Source organism: Oryza brachyantha, chromosome 9 (assembly GCF_000231095.2).
Source record: "Oryza brachyantha chromosome 9, ObraRS2, whole genome shotgun sequence".
NCBI lineage: Eukaryota > Viridiplantae > Streptophyta > Magnoliopsida > Poales > Poaceae > Oryza > Oryza brachyantha.
This window is the reverse complement of record NC_023171.2, coordinates 13,680,465-13,704,299: the sequence shown is the minus strand read 5'-3', so window position 1 is coordinate 13,704,299 and position 23,835 is coordinate 13,680,465. Positions and strand designations below refer to the sequence as shown.

General features: G+C 44.9%; 4 protein-coding genes, 1 long non-coding RNA gene and 1 pseudogene across 6 annotated transcripts; 1 reads left to right on the top strand and 5 right to left on the bottom strand.

Moving 5' to 3' along the window:
- Positions 1–3,434, bottom strand: LOC102720355 (subtilisin-like protease SBT3.6). Its single transcript, XM_040527303.1, has 11 exons — positions 3,357–3,434; positions 3,141–3,235; positions 2,952–3,049; positions 2,667–2,825; positions 2,462–2,573; positions 1,803–2,346; positions 1,618–1,715; positions 1,308–1,547; positions 1,111–1,225; positions 812–1,016; positions 1–747 (listed from the first exon to the last, which is right to left on the bottom strand). The coding sequence occupies exons 1-11, from the start codon at positions 3,432–3,434 to the stop codon at positions 179–181; spliced, it is 2,313 nt and encodes a 770-aa protein (XP_040383237.1). The 3' UTR covers positions 1–178.
- A 5,676-nt stretch (positions 3,435–9,110) lies between these two features.
- LOC102710051 lies at positions 9,111–11,817 on the bottom strand. Its single transcript, XM_040527522.1, has 5 exons — positions 11,579–11,817; positions 11,235–11,407; positions 10,273–10,348; positions 9,658–9,724; positions 9,111–9,584 (listed from the first exon to the last, which is right to left on the bottom strand). Exons 1-5 carry the CDS (start codon positions 11,751–11,753, stop codon positions 9,464–9,466), a joined length of 612 nt encoding a protein of 203 aa, XP_040383456.1. The 5' UTR covers positions 11,754–11,817; the 3' UTR covers positions 9,111–9,463.
- A 509-nt stretch (positions 11,818–12,326) lies between these two features.
- LOC102709769 (cytochrome P450 71A1-like) lies at positions 12,327–14,482 on the bottom strand. 2 transcript variants are annotated; one of them, XM_006661404.3, is made up of 2 exons: positions 13,483–14,482; positions 12,327–13,386 (listed from the first exon to the last, which is right to left on the bottom strand). In XM_006661404.3, the coding sequence occupies exons 1-2, from the start codon at positions 14,365–14,367 to the stop codon at positions 12,784–12,786; spliced, it is 1,488 nt and encodes a 495-aa protein (XP_006661467.1). In that variant the 5' UTR covers positions 14,368–14,482; the 3' UTR covers positions 12,327–12,783. The 2 variants fall into 2 exon arrangements, with proteins under 2 accessions (XP_006661467.1, XP_040383420.1); XM_040527486.1 differs by having other exon boundaries at positions 13,486–14,482.
- Positions 14,483–14,744: 262 nt separating this feature from the next.
- LOC102709489 lies at positions 14,745–19,996 on the bottom strand (annotated as a pseudogene).
- Positions 19,746–20,308, top strand: LOC121055314. The gene is made up of 3 exons (XR_005812438.1): positions 19,746–19,959; positions 20,081–20,141; positions 20,219–20,308. It is a non-coding gene; the product is annotated as an uncharacterized LOC121055314 (long non-coding RNA).
- Positions 20,309–20,605: 297 nt separating this feature from the next.
- LOC102709204 (endoglucanase 23) lies at positions 20,606–23,427 on the bottom strand. The gene is made up of 5 exons (XM_015840945.2): positions 22,891–23,427; positions 22,468–22,767; positions 21,757–21,918; positions 21,370–21,645; positions 20,606–21,271 (listed from the first exon to the last, which is right to left on the bottom strand). The coding sequence occupies exons 1-5, from the start codon at positions 23,377–23,379 to the stop codon at positions 20,927–20,929; spliced, it is 1,572 nt and encodes a 523-aa protein (XP_015696431.2). The 5' UTR covers positions 23,380–23,427; the 3' UTR covers positions 20,606–20,926.
- Positions 23,428–23,835: the final 408 nt, after the last annotated feature.

The window sequence follows — 23,835 nt, the reverse complement described above, 5'->3', positions numbered from 1 at the left end:
GCTCTTGCTAATTGCCCAATTCTGTGTAACAACATTAGCATTTTATTTCACCATGGCAGAATTCTCGTGAACAAACCCCCAACCAATCACCAATGCCATTAGAATCAGGACAAATTAGCGAGTTAAACTTACATCTCATCCCATTATGATGGGTGAATACATGTAGTCACTTGCTTGTTCACGCATTGACGTAGAACCTGCTAATTATTATCCTAACCACTAAAGGGATCCTCACCGTGTGCGTGCCGTCCTCCCATGTCAGGCTCCCGAAGGTGTACCGCCCTTGCACCTTCAGTTTGGCCTGGAATGTCACCTTGAATGGCAACTTTCTGATGGTTGAGTTGAAGGTCAGAAGCGAGGGGCTCACAGTGACGTCCACGCCTGGAGGAGCTTCCACCCGAGCCCTGTAATTCGACAAGGCAGGGCCGACGTTTGTGACTGTTCTTGACACTGTCAATTTGCCCCTCAGTTCAGGAATGGTGATGGATGGAACATTTAGGTTCAACTGCGATTTTGGCGTATGTTGACAGGTTGTTTGCTGTTGAGTCATGGAGCTGATGGCTGAGTTGTTATACCCCATTGAGCAAAGGAAGTGCATGTAGTCAGATTGTCCCATGTCGTACACAAGGCCAGGGTGCGCAGCTCTGTTTGGATCCACATGACCACCTCCATGATCAAATGGATTTGCCTCCTTGTAGGGTGCTGCCTCTGATACCATTTCAAACCCATATGCGTCACGAACATTGGCTGCAAAGGTGTAGAGTTGTTAGGTGAAAACAATCTTTGGTTTGGAGAAGCAGATAAGCATTACCTGTTGTGACCAATGCTGATTTTACTGCAGCGGGGCTCCAATTTGGATGCATTGCTTTGAGAAGGGCAACAATGCCTGAAATATGTGGGCATGACATTGAAGTTCCTGAATCGATCTTGAAGTTGACAGATCCAATGGCTGATGATATGGCAGCAGCAGGTGACCATGCAGCCAGAATGTTTACACCTGGGGCGGCGATATCTGGCTGAGAGATTTTGATGGCACAAGAAGATTTTATTTCTCCCCTCACCATCGAATCAAAGATAAATTTAGTTCACTGAGTAAAGTAGATATCTTACCTTCAGGATAGATGGGGACAGAGAACTTGGGCCCCTAGATGAGAAGTAAGCTACTTCTGGTGCTACCAGCTCTCCAACAATTGTTTTTGGAAAGCTAAATTGGGCCACTGGGTTTCTGTATGTGCAACACAACAGTTAATCGTGTGATCCCATAGTTTTTGCAATTAGTGGATCATATCCAAGAATGTTTTATATACCTCATGCTAGTCGTGTATGCAAGTACAGCTGTTCCAACTTGGTAATCCACTTGAATGCAAGGAATATCAAGTGAAGATGCTATATCCTTGGTCAAGAATTGCGCAAAGATGACTCCAACACCACGGGCTTTTTTTACAGTCTCTACTGCCACTGAGGGTGATCTCTGTGCTCGTGTTTGGAAGCAAAGAACTACATTTCCTTTTACTAGGGTAGCATTCAGAGATCCTGCAGTGCAGCTTCTGCAAAGACATCAGCACAAATAGAAGCTGAATTATAGGATGGATCCAAGAAGAGAATAACAAAGTTTACCTTGCATCAGTATTGTCAGCATTATCAGATGCAATGTCTTCAGCATAGACTATACGTCTGCTTTTTGAAGGATGCTTTCCAGAATACAATGTTTGACCCTGCATCATCATGGCATCAAATAAGAGCAATTTACCAATCATCTGCAACCATAAGTGTTTAAATCTATACTTCAGATTACACCTTACCACATAAGTACTATTGTTGCCAAGGCTGATCTTTGCAAGGAAAATCCGATCAATGGTGCCCGCAGCAACGGTGACAATCCATGGGGCCGAGTTGATCACTGTCTCTGAATAAGGACCGGAGTTCCCTGCAGAACAGACGACGACGACACCTTTCGCGGCAGCATGGAAGGATCCAATGGACAAGACATCATTAACATAAGCCGGGAGAGGTGGTGCTTGTCCCAGGGAGACCGAGATCACATCGACGCCGTCGTGTATTGCGTCGTCGAAAGCAGCAAGAATGTCTGCAGCACTACAATCTCCAGTAGCCCAGCACACTTTGTAGACGGCCAGCCTTGCCTTCTGTGCCCCTCCCCTCGCTACACCATTGGCAAGGCCCCTGAAGCTGGCATTGGCTACCAGAGCACCGGCAGCCGTGGACGCCGTGTGTGTGCCATGCCCAACGGCGTCTCTCGCCGACATGAACTCGAAGATATCACTGGTGTTCATCTTGCCGTACTCAGCTTCATACCCTTTGACGTACCATTTCGCGCCTATTATTTTCCTATCCTATCATGAATCAGAAGTCACCACCGGTATAACCAGTACCACAATTCTGTCTGACAAATTTTCACAAGCAAAACAGTGAGGTGAGACTGATGTCTCGAGAGCTAGCCAACCTGTTGCAGTTAGAGATATTGAACTTTTCTCCGGCGATACATCGCCCCTTCCATCGCCGTGGAACCTCGCCGATGCCGTCGTCCCTGAAACTGGCCGACTCCGGCCAGATTCCTGCAATCCAATAGCATCTCGATCCTCACATTGCAATGTGAGCATCAATTGCAATTTCTAGTTCTACAAATGAAGAAAAACAAGTGACCTTACCTGTATCTAGCACACCGATGATGGAATCCTCGCCAAACCTGCTCTCCAAGAGGACTCCACTACCAGAAGGCGAAGGATTCACCCCCATGAAATCCCAGCTCCTGGTGGTTTGCAGGTCAAGAACATGATTCCGGACAACACGCACAACTCCAGGCCAATCTTGGTGCCAGAATTTAATCCAGGAGAAGAGAAAAAAGAACAACAGAGTGAGATAGCGAAAAGAGATTAACATTGGGGTGGTTCGCCAGGAGCAGCAGCAAGATGGCTGAAATGCGGCGAGCTCACCGGAGAGCCGCGCCGCCTGGCCGTCCGTGAGCACGGCGGCGAAGCCGGAGAAGCTGTGCCTGTAGCTGTAGAGGATGGCGTCCCTGGCCGCCTGCTCGCTGCAAAGCGCAGGGCCACAGCTCGGTAAGAAAGAACACAACACATCTAACCAACCAATGTTCTAGCCATGGAGGAGGAGGAGATCACAACCTGCCAAGAACGGCGGCGAGCATGCCGTGGTGCGCCTCCTGAACCAGCTCCGGCGGCAGCTCCGGGTGCCTCTCCCCCATGTACACAATGTACACCTGCAGAGACGCCGCCAAAACCAGCGTAAGATTGATGCTCTTCTTGGGGTCACAGACAGAAAGCATCATATCATAGCAAAGCAAGAGGGAGGCGTAAGATTGATGCTCTTCTTGGGCTCACATTGCTGCGAGAAGATGAGCCAGGCTCGAACAGCAGGAGGAGGACGAAGACGACGGCGAGCAGGGAAGACATGACCATGGTGTGCGTGTGAGCTCAAGAGGGAGGCTTACGCAGTATAAATTGTTCTTTGGAGTAGTGGTGAAGTGGAGTGGTTTGAAAGGGGGGAGCTGAGCTGAGCTGACCTTGAGCTGGGCTCAAGGGGTTTGGACCGGTGTGTGATGTGCAGGAGGTGGCCTCTGCTTGGACTGGATTCAAATCTGCTTGGACTGCACTGTATGTATCCACTGTGCGCTGTGGATTGGTTTGTTTTCTGTTTCTTCTTCGTCCTGACGCAGCGATTGTGCTGCTTGAGATTTTTTTTTTTCTTTTAATGGAGCTGTGAGATGCTCACTGGTGAAGTGAAGTGGTGATCGGTGTCGTGCTCACTGCGCCGTATTGCTGGGTGTGCGTGCAATGCGTGTGTGAGCCGACGATGTTGGCGTTCGGCCGAACGCGCCTTGCCCGTTGTTTGCTTGCTTTCCTCATGCCTGCTCCCAAAATTTAATAACTTTTACTTCTCCGGTCTAAAATATTAATTTCTTTATAATTTAGATATTATATTAAAATATAAATAATATTATTCATAGAACATGATGACTTTTCATTTCAAAGTCTTCTCATTTTATATGTCTGCTCTTTCACCCTTATTTATTAAGGACGTACTAGCATTTTTTTCTCAACTTTAATCTCTGCTAAAAAAATTTAGAAATATTTATATTTTGGGAGAAGCCACCAAGATAGTAGCATTTAAAATTTATACCAACATATAAAGCTTTTCCAATTACATTCTCTTCTCAACTAGTCATGACATTTCACTAGTTAATTTCTACACCAACTTTATTCTTTATTAATAACAACATTATTCTATTTTAATTTTAGCTATGTTCTAATACTCACGTCTAACACAAAAGTTTTTTACATTTATATTTTGAGACGAAAATACTTCATCCATTTCAAAATAAGATCATTTTAACACTCTCTTATTTATCCCAGATAAATTTATCTTTAAATAGTCATTGGATTGATGTTTGTGAAAGTAGCAAATACCTATATGCACTGGAACTTAAAAAATTATTGGGAAATAATTGCAGTGGGATTTAATAAAATAAAATGTATTTTAGTTTTTTTACTTTATACTAATATGTGCGAAATATGTGAAAATAAAGTTATTTTATGATGAAGAAAATATCTTTGTTTGGTGCTTTGCTAACTTAGTTCTCCTCTTCCGTCCGTTGGATGGAAAAAGCCAAATAACATATTTGCAAATAAAAAGTAATTATAAATAATTTTTATATGTGAATTCTTAGTGACCTAAAAGCCAAAACTAAAAGTAAAATACGATAAAATATTTTTTAAATTAACTTTAAATTTAAGATTAAAAAATAAATATTAGCTTATAAGCATAAATATATAAAAAAATACAAGAGCGGGGAGAAGGCCATTTGTGCTGTACTCCTGTATTGTGTTAGGTTTGCCACCGACGCGTAGTACGTAACATGGTGGTTTTACTTGGGACGATGTGTCATGTGTGGTACTTCTTTGGCTTGACAGTCTGACATGGACTTTTTTAGTTTGATTTCATTGGTGAGTACTTTACCTTGCGCTGATTGCTCCAAATCAAGCTCTACAACTTGTTGGTTCAAACCCAAGGTGTGTGTATTTTTTAATGTATTGTTGGTTCTTTCTCCAATGGGTATGTGCTCGACATCTGTCTTGATTCTCTCTGGCTCAGGCACATGCACAGGCCATGGACATGATTTTATATAGAGAGGCAAAGCCATTTCTTATTGAACGCATGCAGAAATTGGGTAATGCTAGAGACCTTCCTCATTGTTTCCTATAATTCTTATCGTTTTCTGTAACATTAAACTTTTAAAACCTTATTTTTAATAACTTTAAAATATTTAATTTAAAAAAACTAGGATAATAGTAGAAATCAGTCTTAAAAATATTTTAATTAAAATAAATATTTATTTATTGCATATATTGTAAATAGAGAATTGTAGTTAAAGATATGTTTTGAAGACTATGTTATTGTCTAAAATAATATGAATCGTTAAATTGGAGGGAAGTACTAAATCAAATCTGAACTCTAAGTGCAGCTATTAGTGCTCTAATCACTTCTTTTTTCTATCCATGTCTAGGTATGACTAATGACAAATGGAAGTGGGAACCTTGTTTGTTCTCCATTTGTGGACCAGAAGAAAGCTTACATATGAGACTGTATAAAAGAAGGAACAACTTTCGTACAAACCCTACTCGATTCAGAATATACTCCTGTACGGCTATACTATCTTCATGCACTCCTCTTTACTTTATACTGGCAATACTACGACATCAAAATACCTTTATGAACAAGCAAAAAGAATAATGTTATCATATCATTTTTAAGCAGCTGCTGGTAGTGGCACTATGGGCAGATGGCAGACGACTGCGTTGACTGGAGAGTGGACTTATGATTAGTGGGCTGTTTGTTTTGTTTTCAAGTTCAAACAGGGGCTGCTGCTCTCTGCTTTCTCCTTCTTCAGTGCACCATGCACTTTTGTGTGTGATGAGAAGAAGCTCAGGTCGCTTTAAGGGCGTCTGGTCTTGATGCTTTCCTGATGGCACCGTTGTAGCTTGCGTGGGCCCAACGGAGCGGCTGCCATGAGTCCACGGGCCTTTCGCTTTTCACTTATACAGATATGCTTATATTTAGAACTGAATTTGAATTTTTATTTTAACTTTAAAGTTGTTTTTTGAGGTTTATTATAGTTTATTTTTAACTTTTAGTTTTTAGATATAATAATTTTATTCATAATTTTTTTATTTATAAATATTTTTAGAGAAAAGGCCCATGGCCCTGCTTAAATATTTTTATTTATAAATATAGTATTTCACTCATTCGGGGAACAAACTAAAAACATAGACACCCATGACCATGAACAGGGACGAGATCACCACCTCACAATTTGGACGACCAGCAGCAGCCTTGCATGGGGGCCGGGAAAAAGGCAAATAATTCCAACTTTTCGGCAAATCATTCGGAAAAAGGCAGCAACGAAATTTGAAAACAGCACAGCAAACTCCTTGGGTTGAGTCAGAATTGTTGTTCCCAATGTGTAATGGTGTAAGACTAGTCTCAATACATGTTTTATGGAGGTGTCATGCATATCAAATAGAGTGCCACATCAGTAAAATTGATGACTTGGCATGGTCATTAAATGAGGAAAGTTTCATGAGATGAGAGAGGAGTTTCATCCCCATGAAACTCATCTAGCTCGGTTGCCTAGTTTATAGTCTTGGTAACTTTGCCATAAAACCATGCATTGAGACTGATATAAAAGTCTTGGGCCCGTACCTCATCCAGTTATAATGCAATACGCCAATACCTAGTGTAAATATACGCATAGAGTTTTTAATAGGTTTTCAAGTAAAACTAGGATCCGCCGCTGTCGTAAATCTGTTTAAGTATGTATGCGTGATGTGTCTTTATGTAAGTTTGGGAAAAGGAAAAAAAAAAGATGTTTTGCTAATATCTGTTAGGGTTCCTTTGAAAGGCACAAATTACTCCAGTAGTTTATTCTAGAGAACTTCTCGCAAAAATCATGTGCCTCGGAGGGAGAATACTCCCTCAGGTTCCGTATTTCCCTCTCCGGGCATGTTTAATAAGTATAAGTCAAATACTGGCTCTAAAATTTAGCATACTATTTACCGAACTTCCAGTAATTTATCTATATAAATATAAATATATGTTACATCTTTAATATATGACACATCTATCGTACACGTACACATATTATGATCAGAAAACATGCGTTAGGCTTTGACTCATGACAATCCACCCCTTTTCATACGCGAAACAATTTTCTGTCATACCCAACACGTGGAGGCCAAAACATCAGAATTCAAAGAGGACTTTTATTTTTCAGGGAAAGAGGAATCATCTAACGTTTTGAGTAATCCGATTCATAGCAATATTAATAAAAAAATAAAAAACCTACCGTTTTGAGTTACTAGTTCCGGGGTGATTCTTTTGGTCTTTTCAGAAAAAATCAAGCATTATGTTTATAAATAAATAAAATACCTCAAAATCAACTTTAATTTAAGATTAAAAATTTAAATTTAGCTTATAAGCATAAATAAAAGCGAAATAATGAGGCTGCAAATATATAAATAATTTTGTTCCCTTGCTTTGTCCGAAAATATACACGTGGAGGCCAAAACATCAGAATTCAAAGAGGACTCTTTTATTTTTCAGGGAAAGAGGAATCATCTAACGTTTTGAGTAATCCGATTCATAGCAATATTAATGAAAAAATAAAAAACCTACCGTTTTGAGTTACTAGTTCCGGGGTGATTCTTTGGTCTTTTCAGGAAAAATCAAGCATCATGTTTATAAATAAATAAATAAAATACCTCAAAATCAACTTTAAGATTAAAAGTTTAAATTTTGGCTTATAAGCATAAATAAAAGCGAAATAACAAGGCTGCAAATATATAAATAATTTTGTTCCTTTGCTTTGTCCGAAAATATAAGGAAAACTATCATCCGTTATTCCATATCTACAGCTCATATCCTACTAGTTTATTTCTCATCAAACATATTTTGTATTGGTTTATTTCTCCAATCTTCATCTTCTGATTATTTATTCTCATAATCATTCTTCTACTTTCTTAATTCTTTTTTACAAAATTCAAAATTCAGCTAGTAGTGGAGTATAATTAAGAAAAAATTTCATCTAAATTTATGCTTATAGATACTTTTATTTTGGACCTTTTTCACGGAGGCTAGAGTGCCGTTTGAGCTTTGCGGCAGCAGGGAGTAGCGGGGATGAGAGGTGACAGTGCCGCAGTAGGTGCCACATTTACTCGGCACGTTGCTTTACATGCGGTTGACGTGACGTCGACTTCACCGTTCATCAATCATCTGCACCGTCAAGTTTTTTTGAATCGGCTCCGGCGACCATACGGATCGCAACGCACGCCATCACGTGTCCTCCAATCAATCTTTCCCTGCCTGCACTTGAAAGAACAGCGTGAGCTCTGGCTCTGCACGCCACTAGCGCAGACTTGCTGTTCATCTCTGAGTGCATTCAAGGATACTCCCAGATGTGCAGAAGCAGAACAACGGCAAGCGCGCAGCGTCAGAATTAAGAGAGCAAAAGAGCAGATTAGCAGTACTTCACATATCATCGTTTTTCCTGCATGTAATTTAGGAAGTGTTTAGTTGGTGAAATGAAAATTTTTGTATGTCATATCAGATGTTTGACTGGATGTCGAAAGGAGTTTTCGGACAAGAATGAAAAAACGAATTTTACGGTTGGCATGGAAACCACGAGACGAATCTTTTAAACCTAATTAATCCGTCATTAGCGTATATGAGTTACTGTAGCACATATGACTAATTCTATACTAATTAAGCTCAAAAGATTCGTCTCACAATTTCTCACATAACTGTGCAATTAGTTTTTCAATTTATCTATGTTTAATACTCTATTTAAGTGTCTAAAGATTTGATGTGATGTTTTTGCGTGAAAATTTTTGAAAAATTTTTGGAAACTAAAAGGGACCTTAGCATGGTGAAAATGATAGCCGTGCTATTCAGCATTAGAATTAGGCCTGCTATTATTGGATTGCTCGGCACATAAACAGTTAACAGTTGGCATTATTCAACAACTCACTCACACAAATTCAGCATTAGAAGTAGGAATAACAATAAATTCAGCACTAAAGGAGTATCAATCTTTCTCGACATTTCTCTTTCTTTTTCCCAACGAGTTAACAGTTTGGTATTATTCAACAATTCACCGACCAGATCCGATTTCAGCTTCAATGAAGCAGGTTTTATGTTACATGTACAACATTAGTTTGTATGTGACTACAAAAATCATGCAAGTAGAGTGAAAAGAATTCAGAGCATCCAAGAAACCGTCCATTTGAGCTCAATGTGGCTCAGACCACTCCTGCCTAGGGTGTGGTTATTGTAAGTATATGGCACGTCAGGTGGCCTTCCAAGTTCCATCTCATGTCCATAGCATTTTTTCAAGACCTCCAAACTGAATAACGATGAACAGGCAGCATGATTCCTACTTGGGTGGTCGACGATCTGGGTAAAGTATGTCTGCAATGTTTTCCTTGATGTAATTAGCTGTCTTGTTTAGATTCTTTGCGACGCCCGAAGCGACCAATCCTGCACTCTTCCTAAACCTGCAGAAGCCTCATACATCAGTACGACAATTATAAGAAAGGGATAAGAAGGGAAATCTGAAACCCAGCTTTCCTCGCATAGAAATCCTGTCCAGTAAGCTGCCCGGGTCTTTGTCCTTGTTGCCTAGAGCTGTTGGCAGCTATAATAACAAATGTAAAGGCATTAAACTTCAATTTGAAAAGGCGATAACAGAAATGGTACACCCAAAGAATGGATCTATACAGAAAAACATTGAAAGTTACTACAAATTGACTCAACAATCTATATTTCCTAAGTCATTTTTTAAGGAGATTTTTCCTATGTAGTTACAATATTTCTGAAGCCTTTTTTTAAGACCAATATATTTCTGTACCTGATTAGCTAACAAGTGAACAGGGATGTGCATGACTGAAACATATGGTTGAATGGAGAAATACAAGCTAAAATTTACATGAATGAGTAACTGCCACTGTCAAATGCATATTACCTATCTATGGATTTAATATTGAGAAAATAGAGATTTACCCAATATTTGTACTTCTTAAGTTGTGACAGGTTGACAAAGTTTTTTTTTTTAAAAAAATACCCGTTCATAAATCAATTGAAAAGAAAAAAATGTACTATTACCTGTACAAAGTCTCATAAATTTTATTCAACAGTATACCAAGTACGAAGAAGTTATAGCATCAAGAGAAATACTTAACATACCTTCCTTTCTAAAAGAGGCAGTAGCTTGCTCATCAGTCGTTGATTTTCTCTCAACCAGTCTGCTGTCCACCAATAGCTGCAGTGACATTTTTCACTTTCATTAGAAAGAAGCAAAGCACAAAGGCTAGCACACGAGATCTTTAATACTTAGAAAATATGCATTTGACTGTAAAATGGAAACTATTAGGAGGCATAATTTTTACTCATATCATTCTCAGTGTTGCAATGACAAGTCAACAAAACTCAACGACCAAGCAGTCAGAGAGAGAACACAATTAAAGAACATTCTTCTGGTGTTAGCACAAATGTGAACTGAATATCCTAAACATGAAAATGCATAAAAAAAATTCCTTTGGATGCTTATAGTCCTCACTGCAAGATCATATTACAGTTTTACATAAAGAAGAACTGATACATGTACGTAAATATCCCTAGCATGCTGATTCCCACTTTTCCAGTGTTTAGCCAACCAGAGATTTTTAGTGTGAAACAAAATTTCTGTTGAAATTTAAGAAATTTCTTAAAATTCAAATACAAAGATCACGCAAGAAAGTATGATCAGCATCTACTTACCTTATTCTTTTAGGAGATACCTATGATCAAGTGTTCTGTAATTCACAACCTAGTATCCCAATACAAAATCATTGGCTTTAACTACATACTATGAAATGTTTTGATACCAGACTAACAGATCATGAAATGCAAGCCATATGGAGTTATGGATACCAAAGTGCAACTTCACATTGGATTTCAAATCGCATGCTATATCAACAAAATACTCATCAAATAAGTGTGTAGGCTATTTTGAACGTACATGTCCTCCTCGTTTAGTACATACAATACAAAATCATTGGCATTAACAGAAATACTAGTTCATATGCCAGTGGCCGCTCAAGTTACCGACAAACATACGGGGGCAATTGAGGATTTCATACTGTAATCACGGGGAGATGCAAACCAACCTCGAGCCCCTGGCAATACGGCAGCAACGTCTTGCCCTCCTTCTCGCCACTTTGGCCGTCTTTGTTATCCACCACGAACATCGAGTAACCAGCACAGGCGTACTTGAACTGCCTCAAATCATGCCCCTGCGCCGCCGCCTCTTCCTTGGGCTCGTCCACCACGTAGTTTGGGACTGGAATACCAATTTTCGTGAGATTCCCCGATCAATCCGAACTCAAACCCATCATAATACCAATTTTCGTGAAATTTGGCACCTAACTCTGCCTAAACCGCATGCGTGCCGACCGATTTGCACGCCGCGACAACACGGGGAGGGTGGGGGGGATTAGGGTTCGTCCGTTACCTTGCGGGATGGAGCGCGGGATCCCCACGCAGACAGGGTTGAACCCGCGGGATCTGAGCACGGACGAGTAGTAGAGGCAGCCCTTGCAGGACTTCCCCCTCCTCGGCAGCGCCGTGCCCGACGGCTCTCCGGCCGCCGCGGCGCCGCCGGACTCCGGCGATTCCTCCCTCGTCATCGCCTTCCTCTCCTCTCCTCTCCTCTCCGCCTCCCCCCCGTGACGAGGAGATTTCGTCGTCAAATTGGGGAGAGCCCCTCCGCTGGCTGCCATGTGGGCCCTCTCGTAGCCGCCGACAACGGGCCCCACCTGTCAGGTGAGAGGCTCAAATTCACGAGTGCAAACTGCAAAGGGTAGGAAGCTGATTTTTAAATCAGTTTTCTCTTTTTTTATTTGTGCCGAAGTACACGCCGATTTTTCGGTCTTAAGCAGAAGCTGATTTTGGGTTTTTAAATTTGATTTTTAGGACGAATTCAGATTGCCGTGGTAGGTTTTCACACTATCTTTTTTCGCTTTTAATTGAGCTTATAAGCCAAAATTTAAATAATTTAAGAGTTTATTTGGAGTTTTTTTGTTATATTTTATTTTTCAGTGTTGACTTTTAGACCGCTAAAAACATATAGATATATAAAAGTTCTATTTACGTATTATTCTTCATTTGTAATATCTCGTTTGCCTTTTTTGATTCATGAAACATTAGCAGGGAGAGCACAGGCCAGAAGTATTTATATTGACATATTATTCTTCGTTCGTAATATCTCGTTTGGTTGTTTGATTCATGAAAAATTAGAAGGGAGAGCACAGGCCAGAAGTATTTACAGACTCTATTCCGGCCCGGAAACAAAAGTAAAACAACGGCCCATACGTATAAAATGGGCCGGAATTTCGGCCCATCGGACAGAGGGCGCACGGATCGTCTTCTTCCTCTCGACTCCATCCAGATTTTTCACAGCACGATTTTGCAGCGACCAGGGTGCAACAGTGCAAAGCTTCATCGACTTAAGATTCCAGCAGTTTTGGGGACATTTTACATCAACTACATATGTATACTCTGATCAGAGCAGTATCGAAGTATCGATCGGTGATGAAATAGCATGCGACAATGAGCGTCCTGTTCATCGGATCGCTGTCTCACTGACCAGATGCGGATGCGGATGCTCTGCATCTGCGAGACTGCGCAGGAATCAGGACGAACGATGAGCAGCGGTATCTACGCAAGCGACGTCTTGCACTTGGGGACAAGGCGGAGAGGGACAAGCAGCGGCGTGGTCAGCCCGGGCGCCTCGCTCATGTCCACGTCGGCGGGGAGCTCCCAGTCGAAGTGGTGCAGGAGGCCGACCAGCGCCATCTCCAGCACCGGCAAGGCGAAGTTTATGCCTGGGCAGATCCGCCGGCCGGCGCCGAACGGGACGAGCTGGTAGTCGTTCCCCCTGAAGTCCACCTGGCAGTTCAAGAACCGCTCCGGCCGGAACTCCTCCGGCGAGTCCCACGCCGCCGTGTCCCTCCCGATCGCCCACGCGTTGATGAACAGCGAGGTCCCGGCCGGGATCTCGTAGCCCTGCACGACCGCCGCCGCCGTCGACTGGTGCGGGACCAGGATCGGGGCGGGTGGGTGGAGCCGGAGCGCCTCCTTCACCACCGCCTTCAGATACGCCATCCCGCTCACCTCCGCCTCCGTGATGGCCGGCTTCCTGTCGGCCACTCGAGTGATCTCCTCTCGCAACTTCGCCATCACCGGCGGGTTCGCCACGAGCTCCACCATGCTCCACTCCAACGTCACCGACGTTGTCTCAGTTGCGGCAGCGATCAAATCCTGCAGAATCCAGAGGCAAGAGTTGGCCACAGATCAGAGGAAAAACTGGGTGAATTTCTTGAAAAAAAAAACGGAGTTCTTCCACAGTTGGATCACCACGACGATGCTCTTGACGCGAGTGTCCGTTAGCTCGAACCCATCGGTGCCTTCTCGCTTGAGCCGCAGCAAGACGTCGACGAAATCCTCCTCCCCTGCACCGCCGTCCTCCACGTGTTCGGCTATTATCGGCGACATGAACTTCTCCCACTCCTCCATCGAGTCGTCATATTTCTTCTCGAGCCCCGTAGCCCACCTCAGCACCTTCGCCGCCATGTCCGGCAGCAGGTCGTCCGCCTGGACCCCGGCCACCAGCGACGTGGCGTTCCCCAGCAACTGCTTCAGCGTGTCCGCCGTCGTCCCGGCGGCGCCGGTCGCCGCACGTGTCACCACCGCGTTGGAGTAGCTGTACAGGAGGTCCCTCAGCTCGACGGCACCCCCGTTCGCCGCGGCGGCGGCGCGGCGGACTTGGGTGACGAGAGCCGCCGCCTCGGCGGCCCGCACGGGAGCGAACGACTCGACGCGCCGCGGCGAGAGGACGTGGACGGCGGCCATCTTCTTGGCGCGGCGCCAGTTGTCCCCGAACGGCGCGAAGGTGATGTTCCTCGAGCCGAACGACAGCTTGTGGGCCGCCGCGCTGAGCGGGCGGGAGGCGAAGGCGAGGTCGTGGTTCCTGTACAGGTCCGCCGCCGCCGCGGCCGTGGACACGACCAGCGTCCGCCGGCGCCCGAGCTGCAGGAGGAGCAGGCCTTCCTCGCTGCCGTACCGCAGGTGCAGCTCGCGCAAGGAGCGGTGCAGGAGCGGGCCGACGAGATGCAGGTGGCCGAGGAACGGGAGCGACGGCGGCGAGGGCGGGAGCTTGCGGCCTTTACGGCGTCGGTTCTTGACCGCATAGCCGACGACGGCGAGGAGCACGACGGCGGCGAGGAAGACGTGGTGATTCATCCTACTCCAAGAAAGAAAATAAAGGTTGGATTTTTCTCTTCCTCAATAATTGATGCTTCACTGGACCTTTTTATGCGGTTTTTCTCTGCTGCGACTTGTGATCAGATAGGTGGCAGTGGTGGAAGATTTCCATTCTTGATTGTGAAGACGACGACGATCGAGGAGCAGAGCGTCGGCGATGGCATCATGGCGACGTATGAGGAGTTGAGGACATCCTGTTGGATTAATGGATTCTAACACAAAGGCTCGATTTCTACCTTCAATAATAATTAAAAACTAATTTTTGTGAGTAAATTTTTATGTATACATGGGTCTTAGCGATCTAAAAACCTATGCTAAAAATAAAATACAATAAAATTTCTTCAAATCAACTCAAACTTAAATTTAAAAATTTTAATTCCGGCTTGTAGGCCTAAGCGAAAAGACGAGACCTTCGAACTCGCGCACCGCATAATTTGGCGCGAAATGCTCTTTTGTTCTCGACAGATGCTATGACAAAGCAGAGGTGCTTGTCGCATAATTTGGAGGACGCAGTGATCTATATATATATAATTTGTCCCGGGATGCTTAATACATGTGAAATCAGAAGCTAGCCCTTGCAACCTGATCAAACCATTCGCATTCACATAGTTCTGCATCGAGGGATGAGCCACACCGGGTTCATCGGCGGCGTGGTGAGCCCCGGCGCCTCGGCCATGTCCAGCCCTTGCACGTCGTCCGCGCCGCCACCGGGGAGCTCCCAGTCGAAGTGGTGCAGCAGGGCAGCGACCGCCATCTCCAGCCCCGGTAACGCCAGGCCGATGCCGGGGCACAGCCGCCGGCCGGCCCCGAACGGGATGAGCCTGTGGTCGCTGCCCCCCCTGATGTCCACCGCGCCGCCGGCGAACCGCTCCGGCCGGAACTCCTCCGGCGCGTCCCACGCCGCGGGGTCCCTCCCGAGATCGCCCACGCGTTGATGAAGGCGGTGGTGCCGGCCGGGACGCGGAAGCCCTGCACGGTGGCCGGCGCCGTCGAGTGGTGCGGGATGAGGAGCGGCGCCGGCGGGTGCAGCCGCAGCGTCTCCCTGACGACCGCCTTCAGGTAGTCCATCTTGGCCAGGTCGTCTTCTCCGACGGTGGGTTTGGCGCCGGTGACCTGTCTGATCTCGTCTTGTAGCTTGGATATCACATGTGTGTTTCGAATCAGCTCTGTCATGATCCATTCTAGGGTCACGAATGAGGTATCAGTAGCTGCACCCATGATGTCCTGAAAATCAAAAAACTTTTTGTTCAGATATGATTTTGAAAAAAAATGTATTTTTCTGTTGAAATATACCCAAATATTTAGTTAAGCATTTGTTCGAACCAGAGTTTTTGTTGCTGTCGGTAACCCTGGTAAGCGGGCTTAGGCACCCACCGTTCTTTTCCTCTGCAAAATTTGTATTTTTCACGTGCATGTTTTTTAAGCCGTTTACCGTTATCTAATCTTTTATCTAAAGTAAAATTTCATCGTCGTAGCCATTAAATAATTTCTTTATTCACTTCACTAGCTTTCACAAAATCATACCATGTTCATCGCAAAATGAAGCTATTTCTAGAGCTGGATAAGAAAATTAAGAAAATATATGAGAGTGATTAAGTAGAGGCTGTGGATTAGAAGAAATTACAGGTGAACAAATTAAATCGAGGGTGATTGTAATTAGTTAAGACGAAGGAGTATTTGTATAAATAGCATTAATTTAGGGTAAACTTGAGTGATAAAAAACTAAAAGTAGCTTTATTATATATATGCATTTATCTTTTCGCTTTTGCTTATATTTACAAGCCATAATTTGAATATTTACCCTTAAATTTTGAGTTTTTTTTTAAGTAAGAAGGTAGAGGAGGCTCTACCATGTATCCATTTCATTGCTAAAATGGGTTGGTGTTCCAGATTTTTAAGAGTTGGGGTACAGAGGAAGTACATACAAAATGAGGAGTTGTTGGCCTCCTCTGAAATCAAAAGAAGCAAATAAGAAAGGTCAGAAAGAAAGAGTGTTAAAGGTTAAAGGTGTTGGGACATCCATTGATTCATCTTCATTCTGTTAGCGTTGTTAGCTCTGTGGCTCCATAGCTCGATCGTTTCTTTTATCTGTCCCAGCATTTCTGGTAGCAGTTGCATGTGTTGTTCAAAAACTCGCTGTTCCGTGCTTTCCATATAGTATATGCACATGCGGCAAACCAAATTGGTTCCACACCTGTTGGCCGGTTGCTTTATGTAATTATTGATTCCAGAAACATACCTATTGATTTTGATGTGTTAGCTTTTCTTGATAAGTGCAGAGTAGCCCACAAATATGTTGCTGTTCTGCATCTTAGTATGATGTGATCCGCTGTTTCCATTGCTGGATAGAGATCGCAGTGTGGGTTGTCTTTCCATTTCTTCTTTACCATGTTGCCGTTTGTATTTAATCTATCTCGGAAAGCCAACCAGAGGAACATTTGCAGCTATTAGGGATGGCCTTCGACCAGATGTATTCTGACTGTTTCCAGAGTGTACCGTGGTAGGTCATCATCTGGTATAAGCTTGAGGTTGCAATTTGTGCGGTGGGATACATCAGTTGTCTTGTGTCTGGTTCTGATTTGTTGGGTGCATAGTCATTGATGATGAACTGCAGCTCTTCTAGTTCTTCTTGTGTTTGGGCAGATAAGTTTCGGTGTAGTTTAAGGTTCCAAAGTTGGTTCTGGTATTGCGATAGAACTGTGCAATCTTTGTCTAGCACGTATGAAAATAGAGCGAGGAAAGTACTCATGAATTTGACATTGGTCCATTTGTCCTTCCAGAATAAAACTGTGCTTCCCTACCCTAGCTTGGTAGTTGTTACCTGAATTAGTTTTTGGATATTGGTATTCATCAGTTTCCAGGTGGGTGTGTCGGTACCTTTGATTTGGGATGATATGCTATTCTGCATATATCTGTCTTTGAACCATTTTCCAATTGGCTGGTCTCCATTTTCAGTGAGGATCATGTTTCCTGTTTTCAATAGGAGAGCTAGGTTATGGGTTTTGAGATTTTTGATGCCTAATCCCCCTGCGCTTTAGATAGCATTAGTGTTTTCCAGGATACTAGACACCGTGCTCCCTTTACTGTCTTTTCTCCTTTCCAAAGGAAAGCTCTTCTTAATTTGTCAATTGCTTCAATTGATTTGTCTGGCCATAAGCAGCATGACATGTAATATGTCGGTATTGCTGATAGTTGATCATAGTTATTCATCCTCCCGATGTTAGGGGTAGCCATCCTGCCAACATCCTGTCTACCTTTACAATGACTGGCAGCAACATGTTATGAGATATTTTTGTTGTGGTTAGTGGTAGTTTCAAGTAGTTGCAAGGCAGGGTACTTAAGGGACATTGTAGGATATGTGATGCTTCTTGTGCTATTGCCTGATCCAGATGAATTGGTACGAGAGTACTCTTATGATAGTTGATCTTCAGTCCTGAAAAGTTTATAAACGATTCCAGTATTTGTTTTGTTGCTGTTACTTGCTGGCTACTGCATTTGATTAATATTAAGGTGTCATTGGCATATTGGAGGATTGGTGAGGGTCCCGTTGTGTCGAGAGGGTGCGTTAGGATGCCATCTTGGTATGCTTTCTGGACCATTTTTTGGAGTATATCGGCTATGATGATGAATAGGTAGGGGGATAAAGGATCACCCTGACGTATTCCTCTTTTGTATTGTATTGATTCTCCTATTAGTCCATTTATAATCTGTGCACTGCCTTGTGTAGAGAACTGTTTTCATCCATTCTGTCCATTTTTTCAGGAAAGTCTCTTTGATGTAGTGTTGATATGATTGTATCCCAACTTACTGTATCAAAGGCTTTGTGAAAATCCAACTTGAGAACTAGCAATGGTTGTTTCTTTTTTAGTGCATATTGCACCATTTCAGAGGTCATGATGAAGTTCTCTGTGATAAATCTGCCTTTGATGAAACCTAATTGCATTGGGTCAATAAGGTCTGCAATGTGATTCTTCGGTCTATTTGCGAGCACCTTGCTAATCAATTTCGGTAAGCTATGTAGTAAGGAAATTGGTCTGAAGTCTCTAATGTCAAGTGGATTTGTTTTTTTTTGGCAGAAGGGTTATGTAAGATTTGTTGACTCCTTTGAGGCTGATGTTATTTTCGTGGAAGCTTTGGAAGATGTCTAAGAGATCTAGCATCAGGGTGTTTTGAAATTTTCTGTAGAACTCATTTGTGAAGCCATCAGGGTCGGGGCTCTTGTTGTTTGGTGCTTGAGAGATCACTCTTTTGATTTCGTCTCGTAAGAAATTGGCACATAATTCTTGCAGATTGATTTCTTCCTGGTAAAAGTCTATAGATGGCTTATGGAAGGGGAGCTTTCGCTGAAGATTTGGGAGAAATAGGCTTTGAGTTGAGTAGAGGCTGTTTATTTTTTAACTTTTAGATCGTCAAGAATATATATATATATATATATATATAAATGTTTTATGCATAAATTATTTTTTGTTTCTATTTTTTTTTCTTGAAAAGGTAAGACAACGACCTCTTTATTCTTTAATTTCAGTTACCTCAAACACTAACGATAATCGGAACAACTCTGTAACTATCGATCAGGTTTCAGAAAAGAGTAAATAATTTTTTGGCAAAGTTTATTCGTTTTTTGTTCAGCATTGAAAACTCTGGTTCGAATAAAACCAGATATTCAATGCTGGACATCAATGGCGGATTTTTTTTTCTCGTTACCTTGATAATAGCCTTGATATTATCCTCGGCGAGCTCTAGGCCGCCGCCGGCGCCTTGTCTCCTCAGCCGCATGAGCACGTCGACGAAGTCCTCCTCCTCACCCTCCGCCTTCTCCTCGCCGTGCGCCGCCAGGATCTCGTTTAGGAACCTGTCGGATTCCTCGGCCATGTCGTCTAGATTCTTGTTCAGGCCCGTCAGCTTCCTCACTACCCACGCCACCGCCGCCGGCCGCGGGTCCACCCACTGAAACCCGGCGAGCAGCTCCGACGTGTCCGCCATCATCTTCCGGAACCTCTCCGCCGTCACGCCGCTGCCGCCGGCCGCCACGCGGGTTATGACCCCGTTCGTGTAGACGTACAGGAGCTCCCTGAGCTGGATGGCTTGCCCGGCCTCAGCGGCGCGGCCGGCGCGGGCGACGAGCGCGGCGGCCTCGGCGGCGCGGGCGGGCGCGAACGACGCGGCGCGGCGAGGGGAGAGGAGGTGGGCGACGGCCAGCTTCTTGGTGCGGCGCCAGGTGTCGCCGTGGGGCGCGAACGACATGTTGCGTCCGGCGTAGAAGAGCTTGTCGGCGCTGTACGACGGCGCCCGGGAGGCGAAGGCGAGGTCGTGGTTCTTGAACAGGTCGGCGGCCGCCGCGGCCGTGGACACGACCAGCTCCCCCGCGGGGCCGAGGCGGAGGAACAGCAGCCCGCCGTCGCTGCCGTAGCGGCGCAGGGCGTCCAACGAACGGTGCGGAGCTCGCCGACGAGGTGGAGGTGGCCGACGAAAGGAAGCGCCGGCGGCGACGGCGGAAGCTTCCCCCTTCCACGATTCTTGATAGCGATGACGACGACTAGGAGCAACGCCGCCACCATGACGACGAGTGAGGTGGACATCTTGTTACACAAAGACTGGATTTTTCTCTGGATGGCTTGGTGTTTTAAGCAATTAGAATGTCTCCATTACTGCATATAATATAGTTTATAATGGTTATTGGATGTCCTTGTAGCCAACCACCACGATGGCCACTGGTTTTCAACAGATAGACGGCGTGTCTGGAATCTATGACGGTACAGGTTTATACTCTAAATTGGATATTTCGATCTTTTATAAAACCATATGTTTGATGAACTCTTTTGCCATGTAGTTTGAGGGCATTTTCTGAAGATAATCATCGATCATCTTCTGTTGGAGTGGATGGCTGCTCGCAGTTGCAGGCTACGATGCTGGTACAATTGTGCAGGTATGTTTGGGGAAATTATGTCAAGTTGATCTGGAATTATCTGCATTTGAGATGATTGTGGATTTTTGTAAGAACGATTCTTCAAACTCCTAAACGATGCATTTTGTGCAAAACATTTCTATAAAAAAGATCCCCATATGATCTTTCCAAAACAAGATTTTTACTTTCTCCCTAGTTAATGCAGTTATTTATACCCTCAAATAGAAAGATTAGATAATAAAAAAATCCAAAATTTTCATCACTTTCAAACTGCCCAGCAAACTTCTCTTCCATTCTTCTGGTGTGACACTATTTACAGTCAAACAATCCTCGTGTAGTTCTTCAAGTAAGAGCAGTTTTCATATCAAACACAAAGTACAGGGTTTTTTCCCACTAATAACACCTGTACTAGTGCAGTAAAATTGCACTTTGACACACCAACACAAATTCAGTGCAAACCCAAAAACAAAAGAGAAAAAAAAACATGGGGAGAAACTCTCATTATTGTATAGACCCCATGCTCTTCAATCCAATCCTATGAATAGGCAGTGCAATCTTAACACAAACCTACCTGTTACATTTTTCCCTATTTGTAACTTTTGTCACACTACTATCATGCCAAATTGCTCAATCTCAATGCCTGACATGTGCTGGGTCAGGATTGCCAACAAAGTAAGCAAGGACTCCCACCAAGGGAGCATTGATATAGGTAGTCGGTTCAGATTTCCTGAAGTCAGCACGGTCATCTTCATAAACATCATCCTCCCCTGGCCCCCCAACGACTGCCCCAATCAATGGGTTAGGGTTTGAGCTAGATGAACTGTAGTAAGGTGTGCCTTCGTTGCATGCAATGCGCTGAGGATGGTTCTTGATTGAAGGCAACGATGATCCTCGATGGTGTATCCGCTGAGGATATCGATCGCCATACCCGACCATGTATGACATTTTCATTGGGTTATCTCCTAGCAGATAATCAACCTGCAAGTGAGCACAATAAGAAGTTCAGAGTTCAGTCAATCAAAGTTCCTGCATTGGATATTTAGATGTCATAGGGAAATTAGTTCACATATTAATACTTGTTTTTTGGCTAGCAGCTGAAGAGTGGCGGGACCAACTGAAACATTTCCACAGTTAACAGTGTGCGAGGACTTGGAGAGGTACTTGGCATAAGTCAGTAGCAGCAACGAAATGGATGTGACATGCTGCATGTTGCTGCCTCCAGGCTTGTAGATCATGCCCCCAGGTGTGTAGGTGATGTGCGGAGACGACGACTCTGGAATGAGTGTGCAGATGAAGCCATCAGCAAACTCCTTGTAGGATTGCAGAGATAGCTCCTCGCCTTCTATGAACTCCTGCAGAACACATTTGGCATCCGTTTCTCTTATGTCAGCTACTGATGTTCTCTGAATTTTTTTTTCAGAACAAGGTGTACTCAGAAACTGAAGGAGATTTATGGAGTCAACCTTGGAGACAAGGACATTGAGGCCGGCATGCTTGTTGTCCCAACCGAACTCGTTAGTGCTGTCCTCTGCTCCAAGGGTCTTGCCATTGTTCTGAATGTAGTAGAGGTAGGCATTGTCCTGGGAAGCTCTCCGTAGCCATGCTGCTCCCCATAGCAGCTCATCCTGCAAAGAGTTTTGCAAACTTTGAGATTTTAGTTCAGTTCAAACAAAAAAGGAGAAAACTTTCAGATCAGTTCTGAAGATCGTCTAATTCTGGAATTCGAGAGAGCAGCCTTTGATGCCTTCAGTTTTGCATGAGCCTATTCCATGAGACCATGACGCAATAGTTGCTTTTGGCCCATTTGCTCATAAAAATAGGCTACCACTGTGCACTGAAATTCTGAATATGTGGAGGTGAATGAAGGACCCAACTTTGTGGAGTTTTAGAAAGAGAAAGATAAACTTTTTTAATGTTTCTGTAAAACAGCATTTACTGTATGGTGTAGTCATACTGTCATACCACTTCTTTTGACCTTACCAAGAATTATGCTAAACTAAAGCCGTGTAATGTCAGCTAGAAGCCTAGAATGAAGCAAGGCACCAAAGTAGTAGTGCAGCCAATGCTGCACCACTGACTGAATCACTGAATTGCCAGAGAAGCATTGGATCAGGACACAGGGACAGGGGCAGCAAAAAACCCGAAGGAACAACCGAACAAGACAAGAACCTGACCTGATATCCATCGAAGTCGCAGTAGAACGGGCAGCCGCCGGCTCTGAGCTCCGGGTCGTCGCTGTAGGCGCCCCTGTACGTGTCGGCGAACTTGAACGCCTTCCTGGCGCCGGCGAGCAGCCGGTCGGCGTACCCCGGGTCGGCGTCGCGGAACACCATGGATGCGGCGGCCAGTGCAGCCGCCGTCTCCCCCGCCACCTCCGACCCCGGCCGCGCCGCGCTGATGTTGTACACCGTCCGCGCCGTGTCCATGTCCTCCGGCCGCTCCCAGCAGCCGTGGTCCTTCCATGGGTCGCCCACCTGCATTGCCAGCGAGCCGCGCTCTCATGACGCCGCCGTGCCTTACTGACATGGTCGCCGGCGACAACGGCGACGGTGCGGTGCAATCTGTGCAATGTGGGTGTGGCAGTGATGCTCGCTTGCCTGCATGAAGATGACGCCGGGGTGGGAGATGGTCTTGAGGAGGTAGTCGGTGGCCCAGCGGACGGCGTCGGCGGCGTGGCTCCGCTCGGCGGGCGGCATGGCGTCGCCGAACTCGACGACGCCCCACGCCAGCATCGTGGCGGTGAACGCCATAGGGAACCCGAACTTGACGTTGTCGCCGGCGTCGTAGTACCCGCCCTCGAGATCGACCCCCGCCGCCGCGCCGTCCGACACGGCTGAGTCCCCCCGCCACGCCGCGCGCTGCCCCGCCGGCAGCCGCCCCGACCGCTGCCCCTCGAAGAACAGGATCGACTTCGCCAGCGCGTCACCGTAGTCATGCCTCACCGCCACCACCACCGCCGCCGACGGCGCCGCGAGCGCCAGCAGCAAGCAGCAGCAGCACGCGGCCGGGACCAGCACGACGGCACGCGCGCGCGAGCGGCGGCGGCGGCGGCGCACGGGAGGCGACAAGGCCGAGCAAAACGGCATGTCCGAGCAGCCGAGCTCACCACCTCACTACTACACTAGAGCATGCATGTGACGTGCACCGGCGCGTCCTGAGCTTAGCTCTCGTGCGCCTCGTATTTATAGCACGCTAACACCAGCACACGCTGTTTACGGCTGCATTATGGATAAACATATACTCCGTCCAGAAAAAAAAATCTGCACATAACCTATATCTTAATTCATCTTAAAAAAACGATTTTTTTCTGATACGCAATTATGCATAAGATTATTTTGGATAGACACATAGTAAATACCTGCGAGGTGTACAGATATGTTTTATGTAAATAATGGACAGAAACATGCTGGCATGTGCTGATTAGTAATGGTATTATAATTTGGGAGGTTAATTAAGTAAAGGATTAATGGTGTGAGAAATGCTGATATGTGCAGATTAGCGATGGTGCTATCTATGGTTTGGGAGGTTAATTTGGGAGGGAT

Bases quoted from the DNA above. Each gene is read 5' to 3' on its own strand.
- LOC102709204 (XM_015840945.2), bottom strand. From the start codon at position 23,379: ATGCCGTTTTGCTCGGCCTTGTCGCCTCCCGTGCGCCGCCGCCGCCGC. The intron at 21,919-22,467 runs GTCAGGTTCTTG...AACTCTTTGCAG, and splicing joins GCGACTTCGATGGATATCAG to GATGAGCTGCTATGGGGAGC. The intron at 21,646-21,756 runs GTTGACTCCATA...TGTGTTCTGCAG, and splicing joins TCAATGTCCTTGTCTCCAAG to GAGTTCATAGAAGGCGAGGA.
- LOC102709769 (XM_006661404.3), bottom strand. From the start codon at position 14,367: ATGAATCACCACGTCTTCCTCGCCGCCGTCGTGCTCCTCGCCGTCGTC. The intron at 13,387-13,482 runs GTGATCCAACTG...TGGATTCTGCAG, and splicing joins GCGTCAAGAGCATCGTCGTG to GATTTGATCGCTGCCGCAAC.
- LOC102710051 (XM_040527522.1), bottom strand. From the start codon at position 11,753: ATGACGAGGGAGGAATCGCCGGAGTCCGGCGGCGCCGCGGCGGCCGGA. The intron at 10,349-11,234 runs GTTGGTTTGCAT...ATGTCACTGCAG, and splicing joins CGTATTGCCAGGGGCTCGAG to CTATTGGTGGACAGCAGACT. The intron at 9,725-10,272 runs GTATGTTAAGTA...TTGTTATTATAG, and splicing joins TGCCTCTTTTAGAAAGGAAG to CTGCCAACAGCTCTAGGCAA.
- LOC102720355 (XM_040527303.1), bottom strand. From the start codon at position 3,434: ATGGTCATGTCTTCCCTGCTCGCCGTCGTCTTCGTCCTCCTCCTGCTG. The intron at 3,236-3,356 runs GTGAGCCCAAGA...GCGTCTCTGCAG, and splicing joins GCTCATCTTCTCGCAGCAAT to GTGTACATTGTGTACATGGG. The intron at 1,716-1,802 runs GTAAGGTGTAAT...ATGATGATGCAG, and splicing joins GCAACAATAGTACTTATGTG to GGTCAAACATTGTATTCTGG.